The 22082-nt window shown below is 37.4% G+C and overlaps 1 protein-coding gene across 1 annotated transcript in view; it reads left to right on the plus strand.

The window, feature by feature from the left end:
- The window catches only part of COL25A1 (collagen type XXV alpha 1 chain), a 438835-nt gene that overhangs the window by 387508 nt on the left and 29245 nt on the right, over positions 1–22082 (plus strand). Inside the window, exons 19-22 of the mRNA XM_057705935.1 lie at positions 10811–10873; positions 14849–14917; positions 17290–17334; positions 18375–18452. Coding sequence (XP_057561918.1) covers positions 10811–10873; positions 14849–14917; positions 17290–17334; positions 18375–18452 — 255 coding nt within the window. The remainder of the gene's footprint in view (positions 1–10810; positions 10874–14848; positions 14918–17289; positions 17335–18374; positions 18453–22082) is intronic.

Consider the following 22082-nt stretch of genomic DNA (forward strand, 5'->3'; position numbering starts at 1 on the left):
GCATTTTGGAAAGACTGGGGCAGGGTTTCCTGCAGCGTTCACTTGTTGCCAGACAAATTTTGTCAAGATCTTATAGGTGATATTTTCTTTTGTTTTTCTAACCTGACTAGTGACTATGATGAGAAGAAACTATCAATTGATAAAAATCTTTCTATCATTAACTATGGATACTTTTCTATGTAATTCTCAAGTGCTTGTTGGGTAACTATCCAATAGTCAATTTAAATCACAGATTCTATTTTGGGATTAATAAGCTCTGTCTTCGCTCTCTAGTTCAGAATGTAAGCAATATGTTTGCCTTATAATGTAGTAGGTGCTCAGTATAATTGAGTAATTTTGCAATGACCGGTCATAGTCATTAGTAGTCATTGGATATTTTTAAATGCAGAGTTAAAAGTTTATAAATTTATGATATAGCTTCATTAACTTGGAATATTCTTTACTCCTTTAATACACCTTGCTTCTATTAGGTAGCTAACCACAGGACAGTTAACCTTGATTTCACAGTTTGAATCAGTAATAATATTTAAAAGATGAAACCACCATATACGGATTTAGAATGTGTGGTAACAAGAGCATTAGTCAGAACTTTCCTAGACCTGTGTGGTTTGTTTATGCTTTGGAAATACTTCCTGTTGCTATTCATCTCCTTATCTGCTGGTACTCCAGAGAGTGTGCAAATGCCATCCATTATTTCCAAGATGTTGAGGAAACCAGTCATGACATACCAGGGAAGCTTTGATTTGCCACCTGTTGCTCTCGGGGAATGGTTGGAAACTTAATGAGCATCCACATGCCTTCCACACAGCTCTCAGGAAATGAGCAAAGTGCCTAAATACAGACAGTAGACTCATCTATCTATCACTTCAGGGTCCCACTCAGAGAAAAGCGCTAATACCTTCGGCATACATAAAAGTCACTAAGAACAGGCATCACTTAATTTCAAACTACGCTTAAGCTTCCTGAACAAGTATTGGAAAGTGCTCTCACCATGTGGAAGACATTTAGAATTCTTATTTCATGCATTCATGGTTCATATAGTGTTAAGATGTTCAACAGGGAAAATTAAATTATGCACATTGTACCATGCAAACATTGGTCTTCTGGAATAAGAATTGAACTCAGAAAATTATTTTTATAAACAAGGCTTTAAATATATTTTTCATGGGTAAAACTTTATTGTGACTAGCTTTTCCAAGATCATGTAAAAGGGCAAGATTCAAAGTTGCTATTTTTAAACATTTTTTTCGTTCCATACATTTTGAAAAATTACGCCTTTCATGGTTATATTACCCTAGTAATTAAGTCATGAAGACAAGTGATCAAGAGCCTTGTTTTTAGAACCAGACCACCAGTGTGTAGATTCTAGTTCTACCCCTTACCAGTTTATGAAGTTATGTCATGATACTGGGCAAGTCACATTATCTCTCTGTGCTGGGTTTCCTTATAAAATGGGAATTATTACTGTATATAACTCAGAGGGCTGTTGTGAGGATTAAATGAATTAATATATATGCAGCTCCTAAAATATTGCCAAACATGTAGTCAATGCTATATAAATTTTAGCTATTGTTATTACTTTCTCTTGGAGCAGCTCAGAATATTGGAAACATTGTTTATACGCCTGTTCTGTAGAGTCTTTCCTCCTGTGCGTCATTTCAACCTTGAGATCATAAAGCCATTTATACCCTACAGGTTCATAGATGTAAATTCTGAAAACTCCTTTGCAGTGATGGTTGAATGCTACCTTTAAGAGCAGTAAGATAACCTACTTTCTTTTGAAACATGACATCACAGTATTCACCTTTTTCTATAACCCAATATATTCCAGGGACAAAGGATGAAGGAACACAGCATTCTGGGCATAAGGCATGATACTGTCTTAGTTCTCCTTCCCGACACTGTTCACAGGAAAAGCAAAAGTGAAACTTGACGTGTAATGATGGAAATCTCTAGGCCCTATTCATAGAGTTGCCTAGCCCAAGACATTTTTTTACAAATATAAGTTTTCAATGCTTGCTTTTCTCCTTTCAGCATTGACTACCAGTTTATCTCATCATAATCAGAAGGTAAATTGGGAAAAATGTACTTGATATAGTAAAATGAATACAAGAGGAAGACATAATACAGTAAAAATAACCTCAAATCAGAAAAACAAATCATTTAGGTGGCAAAGAAATTTTTATAGTATTTTCCCTCAAAACTTGATATTTTTGTTCTGGCTTCCACATTAGTGAAAATTTGACATTCAGATCAAGAACTTGAGGATCGGGAGACAGTAACTAACTCTTTTTACTTCGTTACATAAAATCATCCTTGACACTAAATCATATAAGGACTAACCTTTACAGGTGGCAGAAATATTATTTTGTCATTCTTAGTATTTAGTATAGTGTTCAGTAATCTGTAGAAACTTATCTTCTAAATCCACTGGAGATGAGGTTCCTTCCTCAGAAACATCAAATTACATTTTTAAAATAACAGAAGAAAGTTTTTGGAAGTAACATAGGATGTGAAATGAACTTCTAAAAGAAAAAAGAAAGGAAAGAAGTACTGGTTAAAAGGATAACATTGTGTTATTATTACTTATAATTATTTCCTGCTTGCACAAAGTACATCTGAGCAGTTGAGTATTTTAGAGTCCAATTAGGAAACTCATACAACCAGAAATCAGAGATTTTTTTAGCAGCCATAATGAAACCTCAACTAAATACACCAAATGTGCTTTCATGATGTAATCCTAAGGAAAAAAAAATCAGGAAGTTATGTTTTCTGGATTTTAAATAAACTCACTATTGTAGTTCACTTTCATTGTAGCTACCAAGATGTTTTAATTTTTACTCAAATGCGATGCTTCAGGGAAATAAGTGTTTTGGGGACAGACTCTACTTTCTCATTCTTTTTTTTCCCCTCAATAATTTTACAAATCAATCATTAACAAAACTGGCTGCCTGAAGGTTCTTATTACAACAAATGTTCTTGCTGTAATCCTCAAAAGTAGGTATCATGCTGACTTGAATTCTAATTAGCCCTTAAGCAAGAAGAATATTGTATGGTTAATGCATTCAGTGTCAAGACACATTAATCAAAATTATTGGTGATGCTTTTAGCACCCAGGCAAATCAGCACATATTTTTCAAGCCCTGTTGTACTATTTTTTGGGCAATGAAAATTGGATCTCCTCGAGGTAATAAATATCATGGAAAGCATGACTTGGTTTAAACTGGTATTTTAGAGGTTTTTCAGGCAGGTTAAAAAAAATAATATTTTTTACTCCTTTAATTGATAATGACTTATAAAAATAAAACAAATGGTAATAAATGAAAAACCAGAGATTTTTCTGTGGACAAGAGCTAATCAGTTAGGACTTTCTGGTCACCATTCTATTTAACAGATGGTAGGTTCTGGAAGTTTATAGGGAAACACCTGGTGAGCCATTTCTGTATGAATGAAGCTATATCTTCGTTCTTACCTTGACTAGTAATTCCATCTGCATATTTGTTGACTCTTCTCACCTATATGAAAGACATCCTTTGTGTAGATTTGACAAAAGAATATTAAGTGAACTGTCCCAACAGCCATTTAAAAGGTAGAGTAAGATCATCTAAAATACTTTCTTGCCATGTATTAAATGTGAGTTTGAAGAAAAATCAGTCCAGACTTTATTATGGAATTCAAGACTTAATGACTTAATGGTCATTGTTAGATTTCAGAAAGATTATGTTTTTAAAGAACTTCCTAGCTTTTCCTTGTGTTTTTGTAATATAGGAGGCCAGTTTTTGTTGCCTTCTCGGTTAGTGAAGTTGGTAATTGTTTGCATTATTTGGATGGTTTCTGTTTTGTTTTTCGGGGTTTTTTGGCCAGAACAGACAGAATTTAAACTCTCTCAATAGGCTGTTTAAATTTTTTAGAAGTAATAGCAAATGAGTTGAGCAAAAGTGGCTTCAGTCAAAAATCTTATCTTTGCAGCATCTTCCTTTTATCCTTCAGAGTGAATAGACCCCACCTTTCCATAGCTAAATCTTCTTGTAGTTTCTCTGTGTGCATATTGCCAGTTTATGAAAGAAAACAGAGAGAGAGAAACTCTACTACTGACACTCTAATCAACAAGGGAACTTTTTGTTTGGTGCAAAAGCAGGATAATTTTTCAAATATAGCCCATATGAGTTACTATGACTTATTTTCATTGAGCTTTATACTACAAGATCAAAGTTGTGGCTGCTGAAAAGGTTAGCTATAGCTGGAAAGATCAGTGTGAGACCAGTAGGCTTTCCAAAATTGGTCATGTCTAAATACACCTTTGATTTCAGCTACAGCTATTCTTTGTAGATTTTGTTCTGCGTCTTTAGGTGCCCTGGCTGTTCAAAGCTTTCATTCAAATTAGCAACCTGTGTCGGATTTTCAGATAGGTCTGTTTGCTGCTGCTGCTGCTGCTCCCAGCAGTTGATTACTAGACCTACCTAATTGTGCTTTATCCTGAGTTAATAGCATGTATTCTGCCCAACCTGAGTCCCGGTTTAGTTGCCAAAACCACAGACACTCCATTATTCATCTTTTCTACCAGCTCAACACAGGAAGATATGTTACCGTCTTGCATTGAGACCTAGGTTTCGAACTCGTTGGTGAGCTAATTAATTAATGTTAAGAAGAAACAAAGGACAAAAGTCATGAAACAACTTGGGAAGAAATCAGATGTAATATCTGAGATAAGAGCAGGAAGTTAAACCAATTTTTTTTTCACTTTGAAATTTGGTGCTGCATTAATGCCATATTACAGTAGCGTGCACAGAGCTGAGATTTCTGTTTCTCTGACAACCATTTGATCTCTGGTAGGCATGTGGCTTGGGTAGCAGAATTTGGTGCCAGCCATTACCTGTGTTTTAGCGATTCAAACGTTGGATTTGTTTTAAGGGTTCTGATAAATAGTGTTGTATATTTTTTATTTCCAGGCTTTGGTTAAATCACAGCTCTGTATTTATTTTGAGTTAAATATTACATTGTTTATATTTTTCTGTTTGTCACGAGGATAGATCTAGTTGGACATTGCTGGGACCAGTGAAGACAAAACAACAACAAAAGGAGCAGATTATCCTGGGTTCAATTAACATTTTAAGATGCTTGTTCCTCTCCATTCTTCCTCTCCTCTTGTCTTCCTCGGTCTTTCTCCCTGCTAGTTGGTTGCCTTCACTCTTTTGATTCCCTTCCACACAGGATCAACACCACCAATAAGAATGGAATTCCAATTAACTTTGTAATCTTGTTCTCAACGATAACAGAAGTAAAAACCTAAAATACTGTCTTACTGGAGATAGTGTATAGGTAGAGAGATGGAGGGAAATTTAGAATACATATGTATATTAAATTATATATATATGAGAAAGACAGATTAAAGTGGCTGTGAAGTAATTAGTGCTCTTAACTTATTCTTCTGCTGTTCATTGGTGCCTTGGTATTCATGACAAACCAATGTTTAATGCCTCTGCCTTTCCCTCATTTTCCTTAGCCACTTTTTGCTTGTCATTTTTTAAAAAAGCACTGACACATCGTAAACTAAAAAGATTAATATTGTTTCAGAAAAGGTCATATTTTATTGTTTTCACTTTAATGGTTGAGCTATTTTACCTGCTGTTTACCTGTATAAACCCACGTGTCCCTGATATGACAGCCAGCATCTGCCCTTTTCAAAGGATCCCTGCCTTATGTTCCCATGTTATTACAGCAATGGCTCACTCAAATTACAATTGGGTTTTCTAATTCGGGTAATTGCCTAGTAAAAAAGAAAAGGAAAAAAAAAACCCTCTAGATTTAATTGTTTCTTAATTAAAAGTGTTATAAGGCTTAATTCCATTATAGTTCCATTTTCCTCTACTGCAGCTCTCCCCAACCTTGTCTCTTCAGATAACATGTGTGAATAACTTCCAATTTAGCTATCTCCTATTTCCCATTGATTATGTGAGGTTAGATGTAAAAACAGCTCTGAGAAGCATCATAACAGTCCAGTAAAAATAGTTATTTCTCCTGCGTATTGTCCTGAAAATTTAGGTAGCCTCATTTTTGTGTAGTCTGAGTTACTTCCGAAATGATTTTGCGAGTGTTTTGTGTTTGAATCACATTTCAGCTGCTTTCACCTACCTACCTTTGACGCAGTCTCCTTCCTCTAGCCTCATTAACTAGAATTGTGACTAAAATAGAGTAACCACTTGCTTATTTTTTAAATCACCTTAAAGCATTTATAGAACCATAGGTTGTCATAGCCTTTCTTCTAGACATTTTAGGAGATTCTAGGACCTTTAAACTCTACATCAGTCCTTGCCAAAGAGGCAAGATTTGTTTTTTAAGGATTACACTTATTTAGGGCGATTTAATAGGTATGACCATTTTCTCCTTTCCCATTCTTACAGGAAGACACTCATTCTTAGTAAACCTGTCATTTCTCTGCCTTACACACTTTTGGTTTTGCAATCCTAAATGCTCTGGCAGATGGATATTGTCTCATAAAATGATGATATATTCACATGAGAAAATTTAGGGTCACTTCTTGAAAGGAGTTGAAGAGGTATGGAGTATAACCCCACACAGGTTGTAAAGAATCAAGTCACCATGTATATCACTAATTAGCTGCAGAGATGTTGTAATACGACTACCACAACTACTTGCAATAATGATAGCTAGCGTTTTTGAGCCTATAAGAGCAACAATAATAACATTTATTGTTCACTTACTTTGTTCTAGAGACAGTGCTAAGTGCTTTGCTTACTTTTCCCAATAAGCCACCCCTTAATGACACCAGAATCTTCCCTTATTTGGCACCTCAGGATTCCAGCTTGCAAAGCCCAGCTTTAACTCAATTCTGTACCTTTGTACCGACGGTTCTCAAAGATTTAACCTCAAAACCCTCTTACACACTTAAAAATCAGGATTGAAGGAGTTTTTATTTATGTAGGTTATACCTATTGATATGTCTGTATTAGATATTAAAACAGAAATTTAAACAACCCATTATATGTTAAACAACATTTTTATGAAATATAACTGAATCTTACAAAACAAACAAAAAATTAGCAGGAAGAATGACATTGTTATCCTTTTTTTTTTTCAAATTTCTTCAATGTCTGGCTTAACAAAAGGCAGCTGGATTCTCATATCTGCTTCTGCATTCAATCTGTTGCAATTTGTTGTCTTGATTGAAGTATCTGAAGAAAAACCAGCCTCGTACAAATATGTAATTGGACAAGGGAAGGTGATCTTAATAGCCTTTCCATGAAATTGTGATATTCTTTTTTGATACTACCCTAAACTCTACAAGTGGTAGTTTCAACTTAGGTGCAATGTGAAATCTGAAACCATGTCAATGAATCTTTCCTACTCTGTACACTAATAAGGGTAAGTGAAAAGGCACTCTGAGAACCTCTGGTATAAGTCTAAGAAGGTAAGAAACAGTCCAACCAGCTCAAGACCATGAGTATTTATGCCTTATTTACTTCAATAATTGTCTTTTAAGCCTGAGACAGAAAAGAGACCAATGATTATTTCCTCCCCATCCAGCAAGATATAGACAGGATGGAGACAATGTCTCTAAAGTAATTGAGAGCTCTGGCATTAAATAAACATAAGAGTATGATCCTAAAGTTAAGTATGCTATTGTTCCCCTTGAATAAACTGAAATAAGAAATGAATGTATCGAGATGGTAGATGCTTTCTTAGAGTGGCATGATAAAGTGCGATTAATCACACTCAAAACCTTTAAAATTAGCCGGTATTAATAGTGCTAAAACTGTTGACTCTCCAATGCATTGCTAATTTTATATCTTGAAGTAAAAATTTTTACTGAACATTCTGCTTAAAGGAAATTTCTATCCATGTAACTCAGGAGAACTTAAATATATTCTGTTTTTAAAAAGGAAGAAAAAACACTTTGGCCACTGAGATCTCAAAGTCTTATTTATTTATTTATGAATCATGGAACTGCATGCTTCAATTTTTTATAAGCTAACACTAACCTAAATAAGAAATACATTTTAGCAACATTTACTCTTTTTTCTTCTCTTTTATTAGTATGCTTTAATGGTGCTTCTATTTGCTTTGCTAACAGTGAAATCATTTTATTTCTACTTGAAGATATGCAAAAGTCTTATCTACCTGTAAACTTTCCACCTATTAACTTGCATTATATTTTAATGACAGTAAGTTATTACTAATGATACACATGGACTTTAATACAGCTTTTTTCTTGAGGGTGGAGAGGGAATATTTATATATTTATATATATTGTTTTATTGTGAGAAATATCTTACATGTAAATAAATATATTTCTTATGTTTTTTGTTTAAAATAACAAGTTTAACTTTTTTTACAAGAAGTAGAATGGTCATCATTGATGTTTCTTAATATAGTTGATTCTCATTTTAGACAATTTAAGAGGTCCATCCAAAATTATTTGTTCAGATTTTCCTCTCCATTATATGTAAGGGTATGGAGACAGGTAGAATACAGTTATAGAAATTTCACAAACAATAAGCCTAGAGCATTAGTTCCCCTACACTTTTTTTTCTTAAGGTAGTACCCTGAGCCTAAGAGCTAGCGATAAATCCATTTGAGTTGTTTATCAATGTGATATATTTTGTGGTGCTGATACCCTTTTGTTCCCTGCCCAATACCAAGGTTTTATACAGCATATTTTAAAAACTCAAAACTGTTTCAAAAATATTTAATGAGACTCTATCACTTCTTATCAAACATCCTCTGTATCTTCCTGCTCAGATCCAAAAAAACAATGTTGAAACATAGCCACCTTAGAAAAAAATCAAATATATCAAACAACATTAGTAACTGCTCCAGAAATAATCCAATGGGGGCAGGGAAGGACAAATAAACAAACAAACAAATCCCAGGAAATATGGGAACAGAGCCACTGTGTTTTTGCTTTGTTTTGCTTTGCTTTAAAACTTTGTTATAGATTTCAGGAAGTTATACATTTATATTTGAGCTCACGTTGTTAAGAAGAAAATAAAACTTTATAGTTTATATGTGAACAGTGGTCTCAGGTGTTTTCTGATGCCAAATATCTGGTGTCTTTTCCAACACCAGTCCTCCAACTCTGATTCTCTGACACCAACTGCATGTCCTACAATTCAGTCCCATTGTGACACTAACTACTTGGGGTTAGCATCAGATTCCATAGTTTAAGCGTTCAGTCCCACAAGACTGCGCTCACTTCAGACCCCAATTACAAGTATCACCCACCTCACTCCCACCCCCTTACTTGCACTTGGCTACAAATTGCAGGGTACTCACAGCCACCCTCTCCCACTCAAGTTTGGTAATTTGCTACAGTGACTCACAGAACTCAGGAAAATGCCACACTTACCATTACAGTTATACAAGATTAAAAAGAGTAGCCAAATGAAGAGGTGTATAGGGTGAAGTCAAAAGGGTCCTGAGTGCAGAAGCCTCTGTCCCCTTGGAGTTGGGGTGACCATCCTCCCAGCACATGGATGTGTTCGTCAGCTCAGAAGCTCTCCAATCCCCATTGCTTAGAAAGTTTTATGGAGGTTCCATTATATAGGCATGATGGATTAAAGCATTGGCCATTAGCGATTAAACGCAATCTCCAGCCCCCTCCACTCTCTAGAGATGGTGAGAGGAGGGGAAAGGTGGAAAGTTCCAACCTTCTTATCACAGCCTCGATCCTGAAGCTATCTAGAGGCCCACCATAGTCACCCCATTAGCATAATCTCAGATATGTTTGAAAGGGGCTCATGAAGAATAACAAAGCATGCCCCTATTACTTATTACTCAGGATGTTCCAAAGGCTTCAGGAACCAGGAACAAGACCAAATATATATATATTTTTTATTGTACCACAACTGGGTTTCCTCCAGGTGGTAGAGAAGAGATTTGGGAGGTGTGGCAAGGACAGATTTTTTTGCTTTCCATGCTGGACATTCCTGAATGTCTTCTCTAGCCACATCCACTGTATCAGTTATCGATTGCTGTCTACCATATAAGCCCCCCAAATTGGAGTCTCTCAAAACAACAATCATCTCACAGTTTTGGAGGAACAAGAATTTGAGCATGGCTCCACAGGGTGCCTCTGGCTCAGTGTCTCCCACGAGGATGCAGTCAAGCTGTCAGCCGGGGCTGTGATCTCATCTGAAGACTCTGCTGGAGTGGAGCATCTGCTCCAAAGTTCACACATGAGACTGTTGGCAGACCTTGGTCCTCACCATGGAGACCTCTCCATGGGGCTGCTCACAGCATGGCGGCTTGTTTTCCCCAAAGCCAGTTGATTCAAGTGAGAGAGAACAAGAACGAGTCCCCAGGATGCAAGCCACAGTCTTTTTATAACTTGGTCTCAGAAGGGATTTCCTATTACTTCTGCCATATTCTGTTCCTTAGATATGAGTCAGTAAATCTAGTGCACACTCCCGCAGGGGGGTTACACACGGGCATTGAGTACCAGGAGGTGGGATCACTGAGGCCCACCTTAGAGGCTACCTGCCGCATCCACCCTAACATAATGGACCTGGATTTGGTAAATGATAAGAAGCGCTGGACGACAGATGAGAAAGGAATTTGTAAAGTCGTTTGTCTGGTTTCTCTGTCACTTTTACTTTCTAAAGCTCCCCCCAAAGCTTTGCTCAAAGTGTTGTCACTGATCAGAATCAGTTCTGATTAATTTTATAGTTGGTAGTTGGATCTCAGCAAGAAAGCTATATACAGTCAAAGGAGGAAAATCCCAGTAGAAGGAAATCAGTTTAACTCTACGTATTTACTGTCAAATATGTAATGATCTCATTTATTTTTAAAGGGAGAACCAGGTTTCATTGGTCCTCAAGGAGAACCAGGCCTACCAGGCTTACCGGGAACAAAGGTAAATGGAGTGTCTTTCCCTTCTTTTCTTTCTCAAGTTTTTTGTCTTATATTTTTAGTCCATTATGTTCCTTAGGTGACCAGATATTGTTGCCTAATATAGAACTAAAGGGGTGTAACACCCATTCCTAACACTTCTAATGGGAATACCGTAGTAAATAGAATAATAGGAAGTTAATTCCAGGAGGCCTTAGGCAAGCCTGCTGGATGGTGGAATGCGTTCATTGTGCCAGTCATTCCCCAAATTGCACCTAAATTGATAAGATGCTATTAGTCTCCTGGCCATGTGGAAAAGTGAGGGAATTCTGGGGAAAAGAGGCAGAACTCATTAACTCCTGCTCCTTGTTACCCATTTTAAGACACACATGTAAATCAAACATTATTATTATTCCCCCATCCCTCCCTAGATTTCAAAGGCAAGTACTGATGTCATGTAGATTCCTGAGTGTCTCATCCCAAAAGGATCCATCCTGAATAACGTCTGCAGAAAGATTCTGTAATGAAAACCATCTCGTGATCTTCTGCTTGGCAACCCGAGAGAGGGCCCTAAAAGCAAAATCTATATGCCGCCATATAAAAAATTATGTTGCTGTGGATACATTAGGGGCCATGGGTCCCTTTTTATCTACCCAGTAAGACATAAAAAGGTATAGCTCTGAGAATGGAACTTTATTCATGACAGACTCATGAATCAAAGAAAGAGCAAAATTAGATCAAACTACATTCTTTTAGTTTTAAACCATAGCAGTCTTTGCCTCGATGTGTATTGCATTCACCAGAAATAAGCCAGGATGATTTCCAAGAGCTCGAGAAATATGTTCATGGTCTCTTCTGACAGAGGAGTCCTCATTTCCGCTGGTCAAGAGAAAATAACTCTAATCCTAGTAAATGGAAAGTAAGTGTGGCCCAAGAGGGACTAACACTCAGTCGAATTTATGCAAAATTGCTGTTTTCTCAGCGATTTCTTTTTCACATTAGTGAGCTGTCAAGCTTATTAACAAGTAGGAGGAATGCCTGTTTTAGCCTGAACAGATTTACACAAGAAATGCACCTTCTGGAATAAAAAGAGCTAGAACAAAAGAATAATGAGCATTCTGTGTTCATGTCAGGACTGTTGTATGTATTCAGGCTTGCAGCCTCAGAGCCAGGTAGAGAAAGGATGGCTTCAGAGAGAAGCGCAAAGAAACAGGCAACCTGGTCAGTGCCCGAGAGGACCAGGCGTGAACATGATCTCTAAATGTTTGTGGCATTTTGTTTGCTAACCAAGGGAAAATAGAAGAAACACAGACTGTGGACAGTAGAGTTTATCCCTAAATATATTTTCTTTTGTTCACTTATTTTAAGCAATTCTGCAGTCGAAGAAATCCAGATGTAGAGCCATTAATTACTGTTCATGAAGAACCCAGCCTGATTTTACAGACCAGATACTTTTATGACAGATACTACTCTGAACTCCCAATAAAAGTAAAGACTGTACTGTAACTGTTTTGTTTTTCCGCAAGAAGGGATGTGAATAAGAAATTCATCTAACAATATTCTGAAGTTAATTTTCAGCTGAATTACCTATCTGACATGAAATTGGTATCATAATGGAAAAGTCATGATTATTTAAAAATCTCTGTCCGCCGAACACTAGTATTTTACTGGTTGCGTAGGCAGTCTGGATTTGTACCGGTATATTCAGATTTAAAAAATAAACTAAGTCCTCATATTTTATCCCCAACACAGCAAAGAGAGACCATAATGAAGAATGACATATAATTGCATCTAAACCCTGTTTTATGTCTTGCTGTATTCTCAGCATCTGTATCAGTGCCTGGGAGAAACCTGCATCGGTCTAAAGAAATAGGACTTGCAACAAAAACAGTCTCTACTGATGCTTACACTGTAATATGTGTAAGAAAGGGGTGGAAGGAAAGAAAAAAGTAAACAAATATATAATGTAATTCCAGAGAGTAATAAGCAACTCATTAGGGGCATGGAGATAATAAGTGATTCTAGGCAAACATATATAGACTCCACTCCTGTGGTAGATACTACAGAGAAATGATTTTCTAAGATTTTTGTTTTTCCCTAAAATACAATTATAGTTACCATTTTAGAATTCTTCTGTAAAATAGTAAGAGAAACACCAAACATTTATTTATTTATTTAAATATATATATATATATATATATATATATATATATATATATATATATATATATATATAAAGATTCCATGTACCAGCAGAGGTGCTTCAGTCTCTAATCCCTGGAAAATCCTTTCTGGAACATCTTTTCCATCTCCTGCATCCAGTCAAGTCCCTTGCCTTGCTCCCAACTTCTCCATTTTCCCACTCCCTTTTGGTTCATGCTGAGAAACCTACTGAGTCTTCTTCAATCCTGGCCCTAATCTATCCCACCTCCCCTGCAAAACCACAAAGGCTTCCCAGAGTGGGCTTGATACCCACGATAAAGATCTTGGAATTTAAAGCCCTACCTCACCCATAACAGATCCAATCCTATTTTCTTTTCCTTTCCAAGACAAATCAGTCCTTCAGTGAGAAGGGTGTCTCCCTCATCCATAAACATACCATCACCAGAGATCAAAACTTGTTTGATTATTGAAATTCTACCTGTCTTGCAGAAAGCAGAACACTCTCAACTCTGTGTTCATGAAGTGTAAAACAGAACTGTCTTCCAGGAAAAAAAAAAAAAAGAACTGTCTTCCTGGAGGGCGATTTGGCAGGCTTTTAAAATGTTCATACTTTTTGACATAGCCATTTCCCTACTAGGACTTTATCCTAAGAAAATGATCAGAGATGTGCAAAAGATTTATGTACAAAAACATTTATGCAAAAATTGAAGATTGACTGTAGGCTGTCCTGAATTACAGCTCTCCCACCTTAAAGGCTTTGGGAAAGTTACTTAACCTCTCTGAGCTTCAGTTTCCTCATCTGTAGACTATGGATATTAACACCTTTCTCGTTTGTCCTGAGGATTAGATAGGATAATGCATGTAAAGTGTTGTGTGCAGTTCCTGCACTCATCAATGGCACAGTTACAAACAGTAATAATTATAAAATACACCCTACCCCATCCTTTAGGACATGACCTGAGTCTCACCAAAAGGAAGTCAATCTGCACCGTTGAAAACTCTGGAGTTTTTTCTTCTCTCACATATGGCCTTACATTACTCCTTAACTCTTTAACTGTTTTTTTCTTGTGGATTTTATCTAACTAGAGCACTAGCTCCCTGAGGGCAGAGACCATGCCCATCCTTCCCAGAGCCATAAATACAGTAAAAGCTGTAACACCATGTGTTTTGTACCATGCCAAGCACCTTCCATTTCAAAGTTATGAAACCAGTACTCTCATTTTCTCCATTTTACAGAGGAAACTGATGCTTTCTGAACTTAACTAACTTTCCCCCAAACACAGAACTTGTAAGTATTTAACAGAGCCAGGATTAAAGCCCAAGATGTCAAATTACAAAACCTGGCACTTAGCCATTTTGGCATGCTTCTTTCTAGTAGATCTTAAAAAGTTGCTGCAGAGTGAAAACTGTTGTGAGGTAGCATGATGGCCCTTATCAATTCCCTTTAAAGGTCTTTCTGGGACTTCCCAGGCAGTCTAGTGGTTAAGACTCCGTGCTTCCACTGCAGGGAACACAAGTTCCATCCCTGATGGGGGAACTAAGATCCCATGTACTGTGCTGCCAAAAAACAAAAGTCTTTCTATTTACCAACATAGGTATCTGACAGGCATTTACCAAACCATTTCCTTGTCTATAAAATAGGGATGAAAAGGAAAACATTGAATAATTGTTTTGATTATTAAATGAGATAACCTATATTGAGGTTAATAGGATGCTGAGTATGTGGTAAATAGTAACTTTATGCTTTCTTTGATTTTATTCAACTCACTCATTAATCTACAGGGGCCAGTAGGGGGGTAGAGGGGTCTCCATTTACCTATTTTGTGATTTGTGACAGGGTGAACGTGGGGAGGCAGGGCCTCCCGGAAGAGGGGATCGAGGTGAGCCTGGAGCCCCTGGACCAAAGGTCAGTCGTTCTCACGCTGGAAAACATTCTCTGGTTTGGAAATATGTGCCACTTACTTTAGAATGTGTGACTAAGATAAAATTATTCAAGGGGTATTAAAACAGCCAAAAATCACAAATAATTCATTGAAATGCACACCGATTTGCTACTTTCTAAACGGGATTTTACAATTCAACTTTTCCATTTTACTCTGTTCTGTTCAGTCAACAAATTTAATAGCATATGTAAATGGGGAGGTACTGTCACATTAACCTCTTACCGCTCGATGTATATTAAAACCTATGAGGAAAATGTGCATCCTTGCTGTGTTAGTTTCTATGGTAACGTGATGGTATGTAACACCTTGAAAATATGAGAGCTAAGGATTTATTTGACTGTTCAATCTATTCCTCTGAACTTCCTGCAAACTAATATGGTAACACTTTATTTTAATAACCCATCCTAGAGACACAGGAAATGATTTACTCTTTGATGAAAAGGAAATTTATGCAAGCACTGTTGAAACTAATGAGAATTATTCGCAGAGCTCTTCCCATGGGTGGGCAGTCTTCAGAATTATAATGGCTTGAAGGTTGGTGGAGAGACCAGGGATTGAACTAATGATACGGTGATGACACTTATGTTCAGTGTTATAATGGCCTACATTATGTAGAGTCATATATTGAGGCAGTTAAAATAAAGTGTTTCCATTTTTCTTCATTATTCTGAGTCACTCTAATTTCTTTTTTCTGTTCTTATCTCCCTCTGTCATTTTCTCTTTTGCATCTTCATATTCTTCTACAATAGGGGAAACAAGGTGAATCAGGAACTAGAGGCCCAAAGGGGTCAAAGGTCAGTAACCGGGTAACCATTTTAATGTAACATGAGGCCATCAAGAGCTGTGCTTTTTGCCAGTTCCACAGAGAATTATGTTGTAGCTTAAACTCTTTCACACACAGAGATTGCAGTGATTTCATCCCTATGATGTTAGCTCAGAACAGCTGATTTGTTTCACTTGTTTGTTTCTGTGTTCTTGTGCTTCAGACCATTCTTTAAGAGAAACTGTATTTCCTGTTTCATAAGTATAACTTATTTGGAAAAAAAAATAAGGACTTTACTTAATTTAAATTATATACAGCATAGTCTTATTTTTTATTTCCTGACTATCTTTGTGATAAATGTTCAAATTATACTTTGCTTTTGTCAGTTGACTCCCTTCATTGCATTAAAATTTCACCACCAATTGAAATTCTCTCCTTTATCACACTCTTAATAGCACCTGCAGTAATCTAAATACATACTATTAGCAGAATCATGTTATTTGAGATGCTATTAGCTAATAACATGGGGAAATGGGGAAAGCAGAAAGCAGATATTAGTCATTCCCCGTTCATAGCAAATTTAATTATTATGGTCAATGTTACTAGCATAACGTGGATAGAAAAAATTATAATCCCTTCTCCTGCTTATCTTCACTCATCCTTGTCCAGTTTATAAGTATTTGTAGAAAGACATATAAAAATGCTTTGAATTCTATTTAGGAAAAGGGATCTATAAATTTTAGGCTGTTTTAAAGAACTTTCAAATCTACACAGGTTCAAATCTCTTTTTCAAAATTTCTGTTTAGACTTCTGAGAATTTTGAGTGTTCTCAGTGATGCATTTGCAGTTTGAGGTTTAGCTGATTCCTGATGTCTCGGGGGCAGGGGGTAGTTATAACACCACAAATGGACATTTAGAGACTTTTCATATTTCATTGAAAAAAAGGGAGCGCTGGGTTTGCCTTGCCAACTTGGTCCAGCTAGGTGCTGTCCACTTCAGCACTTTCTGAGGGCTAAGAGCCCTGCACCTAGAGAGAACTTTTCCTTGGATCCTCCTAACCAGAGGGAGGCCCAGCTGGTGACCTTTCCCTCCTGAATCTCCCTAGAATGATCTCTCCATTGATCTTTCTTCCTTCCTTGTCCTTGTTGTCTACACTTTTTCTTCTCAGAAAACAGACAACCTAATTAATTGTTGGCTCTTTTCCCCTTTGCCCCAAATCTCTTCATATAAAGGCAAGAATATGGCTCAATCTGAGAGGTAAAAGCTTACTTTGGGAGTCATGGAAACCACGTGCTTTGCTTTTTAAGATCCCTAGGAAGCAAGTTACCATATGTATTGTTGTTTCAAGATACTGTGTCATCTGAAGGGGCATATGTAAGTCACTTTAAGGGGCATCTTAAAGAAGCATTTGCCATGTCAGGGGTGATTGTATTTCTAGTTGTTATTTTCTACTTCAGAAGTTCATATTAAAGGTGTTGCTGTGTGGCATTAAGTACATCCTTAGATCTGAGATATTTCTGGACTGTTGGCCCCACTACTAATTAGGTTTTTTTCTCTTTTCACTGGCGAAAGGGTGATCGTGGAGACAAAGGGGACTCTGGAGCCCTGGGACCAAGGGTGAGTGTGTCTCATCTACTCTTTTGGCCTTCAGCAAGCCTAGATTTGAAGTGTGGGTCTGTGTGGCTTTTCACAAGGCACTTGGACTAATAATACCCAGCAACAGCACTGGAGGTAGACTACTGTGATTATTCCTGCTACTCCCCCCTTTCTTCTTGTTTTCGTTGTAGTCACCAGGAGCACTGAGTATATAGATTCAGACACATAAGATAAGCTCCATAAGGAGAAGGTCTAAAGAACTCTATCTACTTTCCCTCTGCTAAATGAGCAATAGCAAACCCATAGCCATCCACCTAATAGAACTTTCCACTTTTCAATTAACTCAATTAAAAAGAAAGCAAAAGTCCATATTTTCAGAACCTTTTTAAAACACAGGCGGGGAATTAGGACATGACTAATGGAAATTCAGTGGCAGAGCTACTGAGTAGGGTAGACATCCCTCCCTGTAGATACTGTTCAAAAAAAAAATTGAAATTATACTTTGCTTTTAAGTCAGTTAACTCCCTTCATTGCATTAAAATTTCACCACCAGTTGAAATTCTTTCCTTTATCACACTCTTATTTGGTTTCAATTTTAATGGAATTCTATTCCTGTTAGGAAAGCCAAGCATTTCCTACAGTACAGTGTTCTGTGTTCTATCTTCTTAAAAAAATGAGGAAGCAATCTATGAGGTGTAGATGAGGAGAAAGAAGTCAGGGGTTGCTTTAATAAATATGGATAAAGCCAACAAAATTTTACAAGTCAAATCAGATTAGCCTACATATTATAATTTTTAGGAAACAGTTTTTGAGGTTGAATTGTATTTCTTTTTTATCCAGTGTAATATCTTTAACCCACTGCTGACAGGAAGTTAGAAGTAGTTTGCCTTTGAAATAAGGACAGCCTTTGAACATGATTATTTATTCCAAAGTGCATTTGGGCCTTGGTCAGGAATCGATGGTCAGAGAGATCTGTATGTTGCTATTTCTGTTTTTGCTACAGTCTCTTCTCCATCCTAGCCTAACCCCCATGATGTTCCCTTGGTTGATTTTTTTCATAGGGTCCACCTGGTCAAAAGGGAGATCAAGGAGCCACTGAGATCATAGACTACAATGGCAACCTCCACGAAGCCTTGCAGGCAAGTGACTGCTCCCCGCCCTGACACAGACGATGACACTGGAGACCCTCATAATGTGTGTAAATAGCAGCTTTCACCCCCCTCAGATCTCAGAGGGCTCCACTGCTCAAAGCACCCCTTCTCCCTGATCTCTGAACCCATCTTCTTCTCCCTGCCCCAGTTTATCCTCTTTCCTTCCTTGCATTTTTCAATCTTTCCTTTTCTTTCCCTTCTACCTTCAGATGTGCTTTAGTCTTATCTTAAATCTTGCATCGGTTTTGCCAGTCTTTGTCTCCTTGCTTGATATGTGAACGTAGCAAAGCCTTTAAGAGCCCTGTAGCTCTGGAGTTGGAGCTGCCTGGGTTCACGTTTCTTGCTTACTAAGTACATGAGCCAGGGTTGTTGTGAGGAGTAGATGACTAAGTACATATTATACACTTAGAACAGAGCCTAGCACATGATAAGTCTTTTATGGGTATTACTTACTACTGCTACTATTCGTCTTCTTTCATTAAGTAAAAACCCATAGACTGGGTGGCTTGTTTCCATCACCTTTGCTTCCTATTTATCCTCTTCATACTTAGACTCCTGTGTTCTAGCCTGTATCATCATTTTGTTGAAATTGCTCTTATAAAGGTCAACGATAACCTCTAGGTCAAGCCCATTGTACTCATCACTCTTGACTTTTATATGACATTTATACTAACCCACCTTCCTTTTGAAACTCTTTCCTTCTGGCTTCTCTGACCCTCTACTCACATTTCTTCCAGTTTTCTTCCTTGATAGATCCACTCTATGGTATTTCCAACTTCTCTGTCCACCCTCTAATTTTGCGTATTCTTGCCTCAGATCTCTTCTTGGTACAATCACTTCCTTTGTGTTCTTTCACGTTATGGCTCCCAGATCTTTCCCCTCCAGGTCTGATCCGCATATACCTCTACCTGTCCAGGAGTATTTCCACTATAGATGCAACACTGCTTTGTCAACTTTCACCAATACATACCATTATACTGGTTACCTTTCCCACCACCCAAATGATTCCCATTCCTAACTAATCAGTTTCTGTTAATGATACCGTAAGTTTTCTAATTTCTTGAGATGCAAAGCTTTAGTGTTTCCCTCTTAAACTATTCTTTGCCTTTTGTCCTTGATATCTCACCAGAAGCTACTGTTTCCTTTTTCAAAGTATCCCTTGAGGCTGCCCCACCCTATCCATTCCCAACTAGGTCCACATCTTGTTTATATCAGATGTAACACTGCAACGAGCCCTAAACCAATTCCTTTACCCCTAGTGCCTCCTTGCTGTTCTAATCCATTCCTGTATATCACTCCAAGGCTAATTTTCCTGAACTATCACTCTTTTGATGACTCTAATCTGTTCAGAAACCTAAGTGACCCTGTTGCCTACTCTATCAAGCCCAAACTTCTCCATCTGACTTTTAAGGCCCTATAACCCTGCCTTTCCTGTACAGAATTTTTTATTTCTCCACAACATATTAATCATATCTATAAAAATACCCCTCTTTTTTCCTGAGTCATCCTTTTTCTTTCATTCATTCACATAAATCCTGTCCAACAATTCACTGCTGCCACCCAGATGAGTTTCTCCTCTGAATTCTTTTAAATATTAGCGATCAGGACCCAGTAGTTTAACATTTAACTATTCTCAAATCCCATAATTTACTTTAGTCTTGCCTCTTACCAGATTATAAATTATTTGTTGACAGGAAACTGGTTTATGCTTACATTGTCTCCCCCAAAGTGTCTGACCCAGGTCTAGGCATGTAAATATTAAATACACTTATTGGTTGAATTAGTAAGTATACTTCATTCATATGAACAATCCAGTTCTTTGTTTGAAAGCTGAATAAGTTGTTTTAAATATTTTGCATTTTGTACTTGTTTGATTCTTTTTTCCACCCATATGATTTCACTAACATGATCTAATTATGGTAGATCTACATTTCTATGGGTCCTTTGTTACAACGGTCATTTTAAAATAGTAAGGCATACGGGCTTCCTAGGTGGTGCAGTGGTTGAGAATCTGCCTGCCAATGCAGGGGACACGGGTTCGATCCCTGCTCCAGGAAGATCCCACATGCCGCGGAGCAACTAAGCCTGTGTGCCACAACTATAGAGCCTGTGCTTTAGAGCCCATGAACCACAACTATTGAGCCCATGTGCTGCAACTACTGAAGCCCATGCGCCTAGAGCCCGTGCTCTGCAACAAGAGAAGCCATGGCGATGAGGAGCCCGCGCACCACAACAAAGAGTAGCCCCCACTCACCGCAACTAAAAGAAAGCCCACACACAGCAAAAAAGACCCAACACAGCCAATAAAATAAACGAATAAATTAATTAATTAATTAAGAAAAAATAGTAAGGCATTTATTAAATACTTTTCATAGAATCTGCCTTCAGCTTTGTATTCTTCTGTTCTTTTTATTCTTTTTCTTCTGGTAAAACACAAGGAGACATGCTTACTGCTTAGAGAAACATTACTTGGGCAGTGTCAATCAACAGCTTGAATTATGGTTCCTCAGTACAAGTGGACTAGCCTCAAGCAGTAGCCTCTGGGCTATTGTCAAATTCTAGAGTCAGTTTTCTAAATTGTTCTCTTTTTCCCACAAGTTGATAACGTTGTGTGTAAAGAAAGAGAAAGAACAGGAAGTTTTTGTTACTTACTATGTTGTCGGAGTTCTTACTTCTAAAATATATGGTCACATTTTTCAACTTTATTAGCAATATTATAAATTTCCCTTAAGCTACTATCAATGGCAGCATAATTCTTACAACTACCTTTAAGAGGTATCCATTCTCTTATCTTTCAAGGTGTGCTCCTATGTTATTGGCCATGGCCATTTTCTGGAAAAACTGTGGAAGAGTTTTAAAGCCTTTGCATGAACAGAGCCTGGCATGAAGCAAGCTACCCTCAGTCTAAAACTGAAATCTGCTTTGATTTCCCCTCTGTTATTAACTAGCTGAGTCACTTTGGGGAAATCACATAATGTATCGATATTTCATTGATCTAATCTGTAAAATGAGGATGTTTTGAAATGGATCTTTTCTAAGAGTCCATAAAATCTAATATTATGCTTAGGGTTATTTTTTAGGAGCTCCTGAATACTCTTTGTTGATGTGCCAAAACACACTGTACTTAAAAAAAAAAATCTAACACCTACATCTTGATATAAAAGAATAGATGTGCTCAGTTTCCTTTTTCGCCTCGAGTTCTATATGACTATAAACCAGTCAATATCCATCACAGCCCACTAGTTCATGTTTATATCTCAACCTAAAGATTTATTATTCTTGGGACTTCCCTGGTAGCACAGTGATTGAGAATCTGCCTGCCGATGCAGGGGACATGGGTTTGATCCCTGGTCAGGGAAGATCCTACATGCCGTGGAGTAACTAAGACCACAAGCCATAACTACTGAGCCCTTGTGCTGCAACTACTAAAACCCATGAGCCTAGAGCCTGTGCTCCACAATAAGAGAAGGCAGTGCACTGAGAAGCCCACATACCACAATGAAGAGTAACCCCTACTCACCACAACTAGAGAAGCCTGCATGCAGCAACAAAGACCCAAAGCAACCAAAAATAAATAAATAAAATAAAATAATTAATTTAAGAAAGGATCATCCATAT

This window comes from Hippopotamus amphibius, chromosome 13 (genome assembly GCF_030028045.1).
Source record: "Hippopotamus amphibius kiboko isolate mHipAmp2 chromosome 13, mHipAmp2.hap2, whole genome shotgun sequence".
Lineage (NCBI taxonomy): Eukaryota > Metazoa > Chordata > Mammalia > Artiodactyla > Hippopotamidae > Hippopotamus > Hippopotamus amphibius.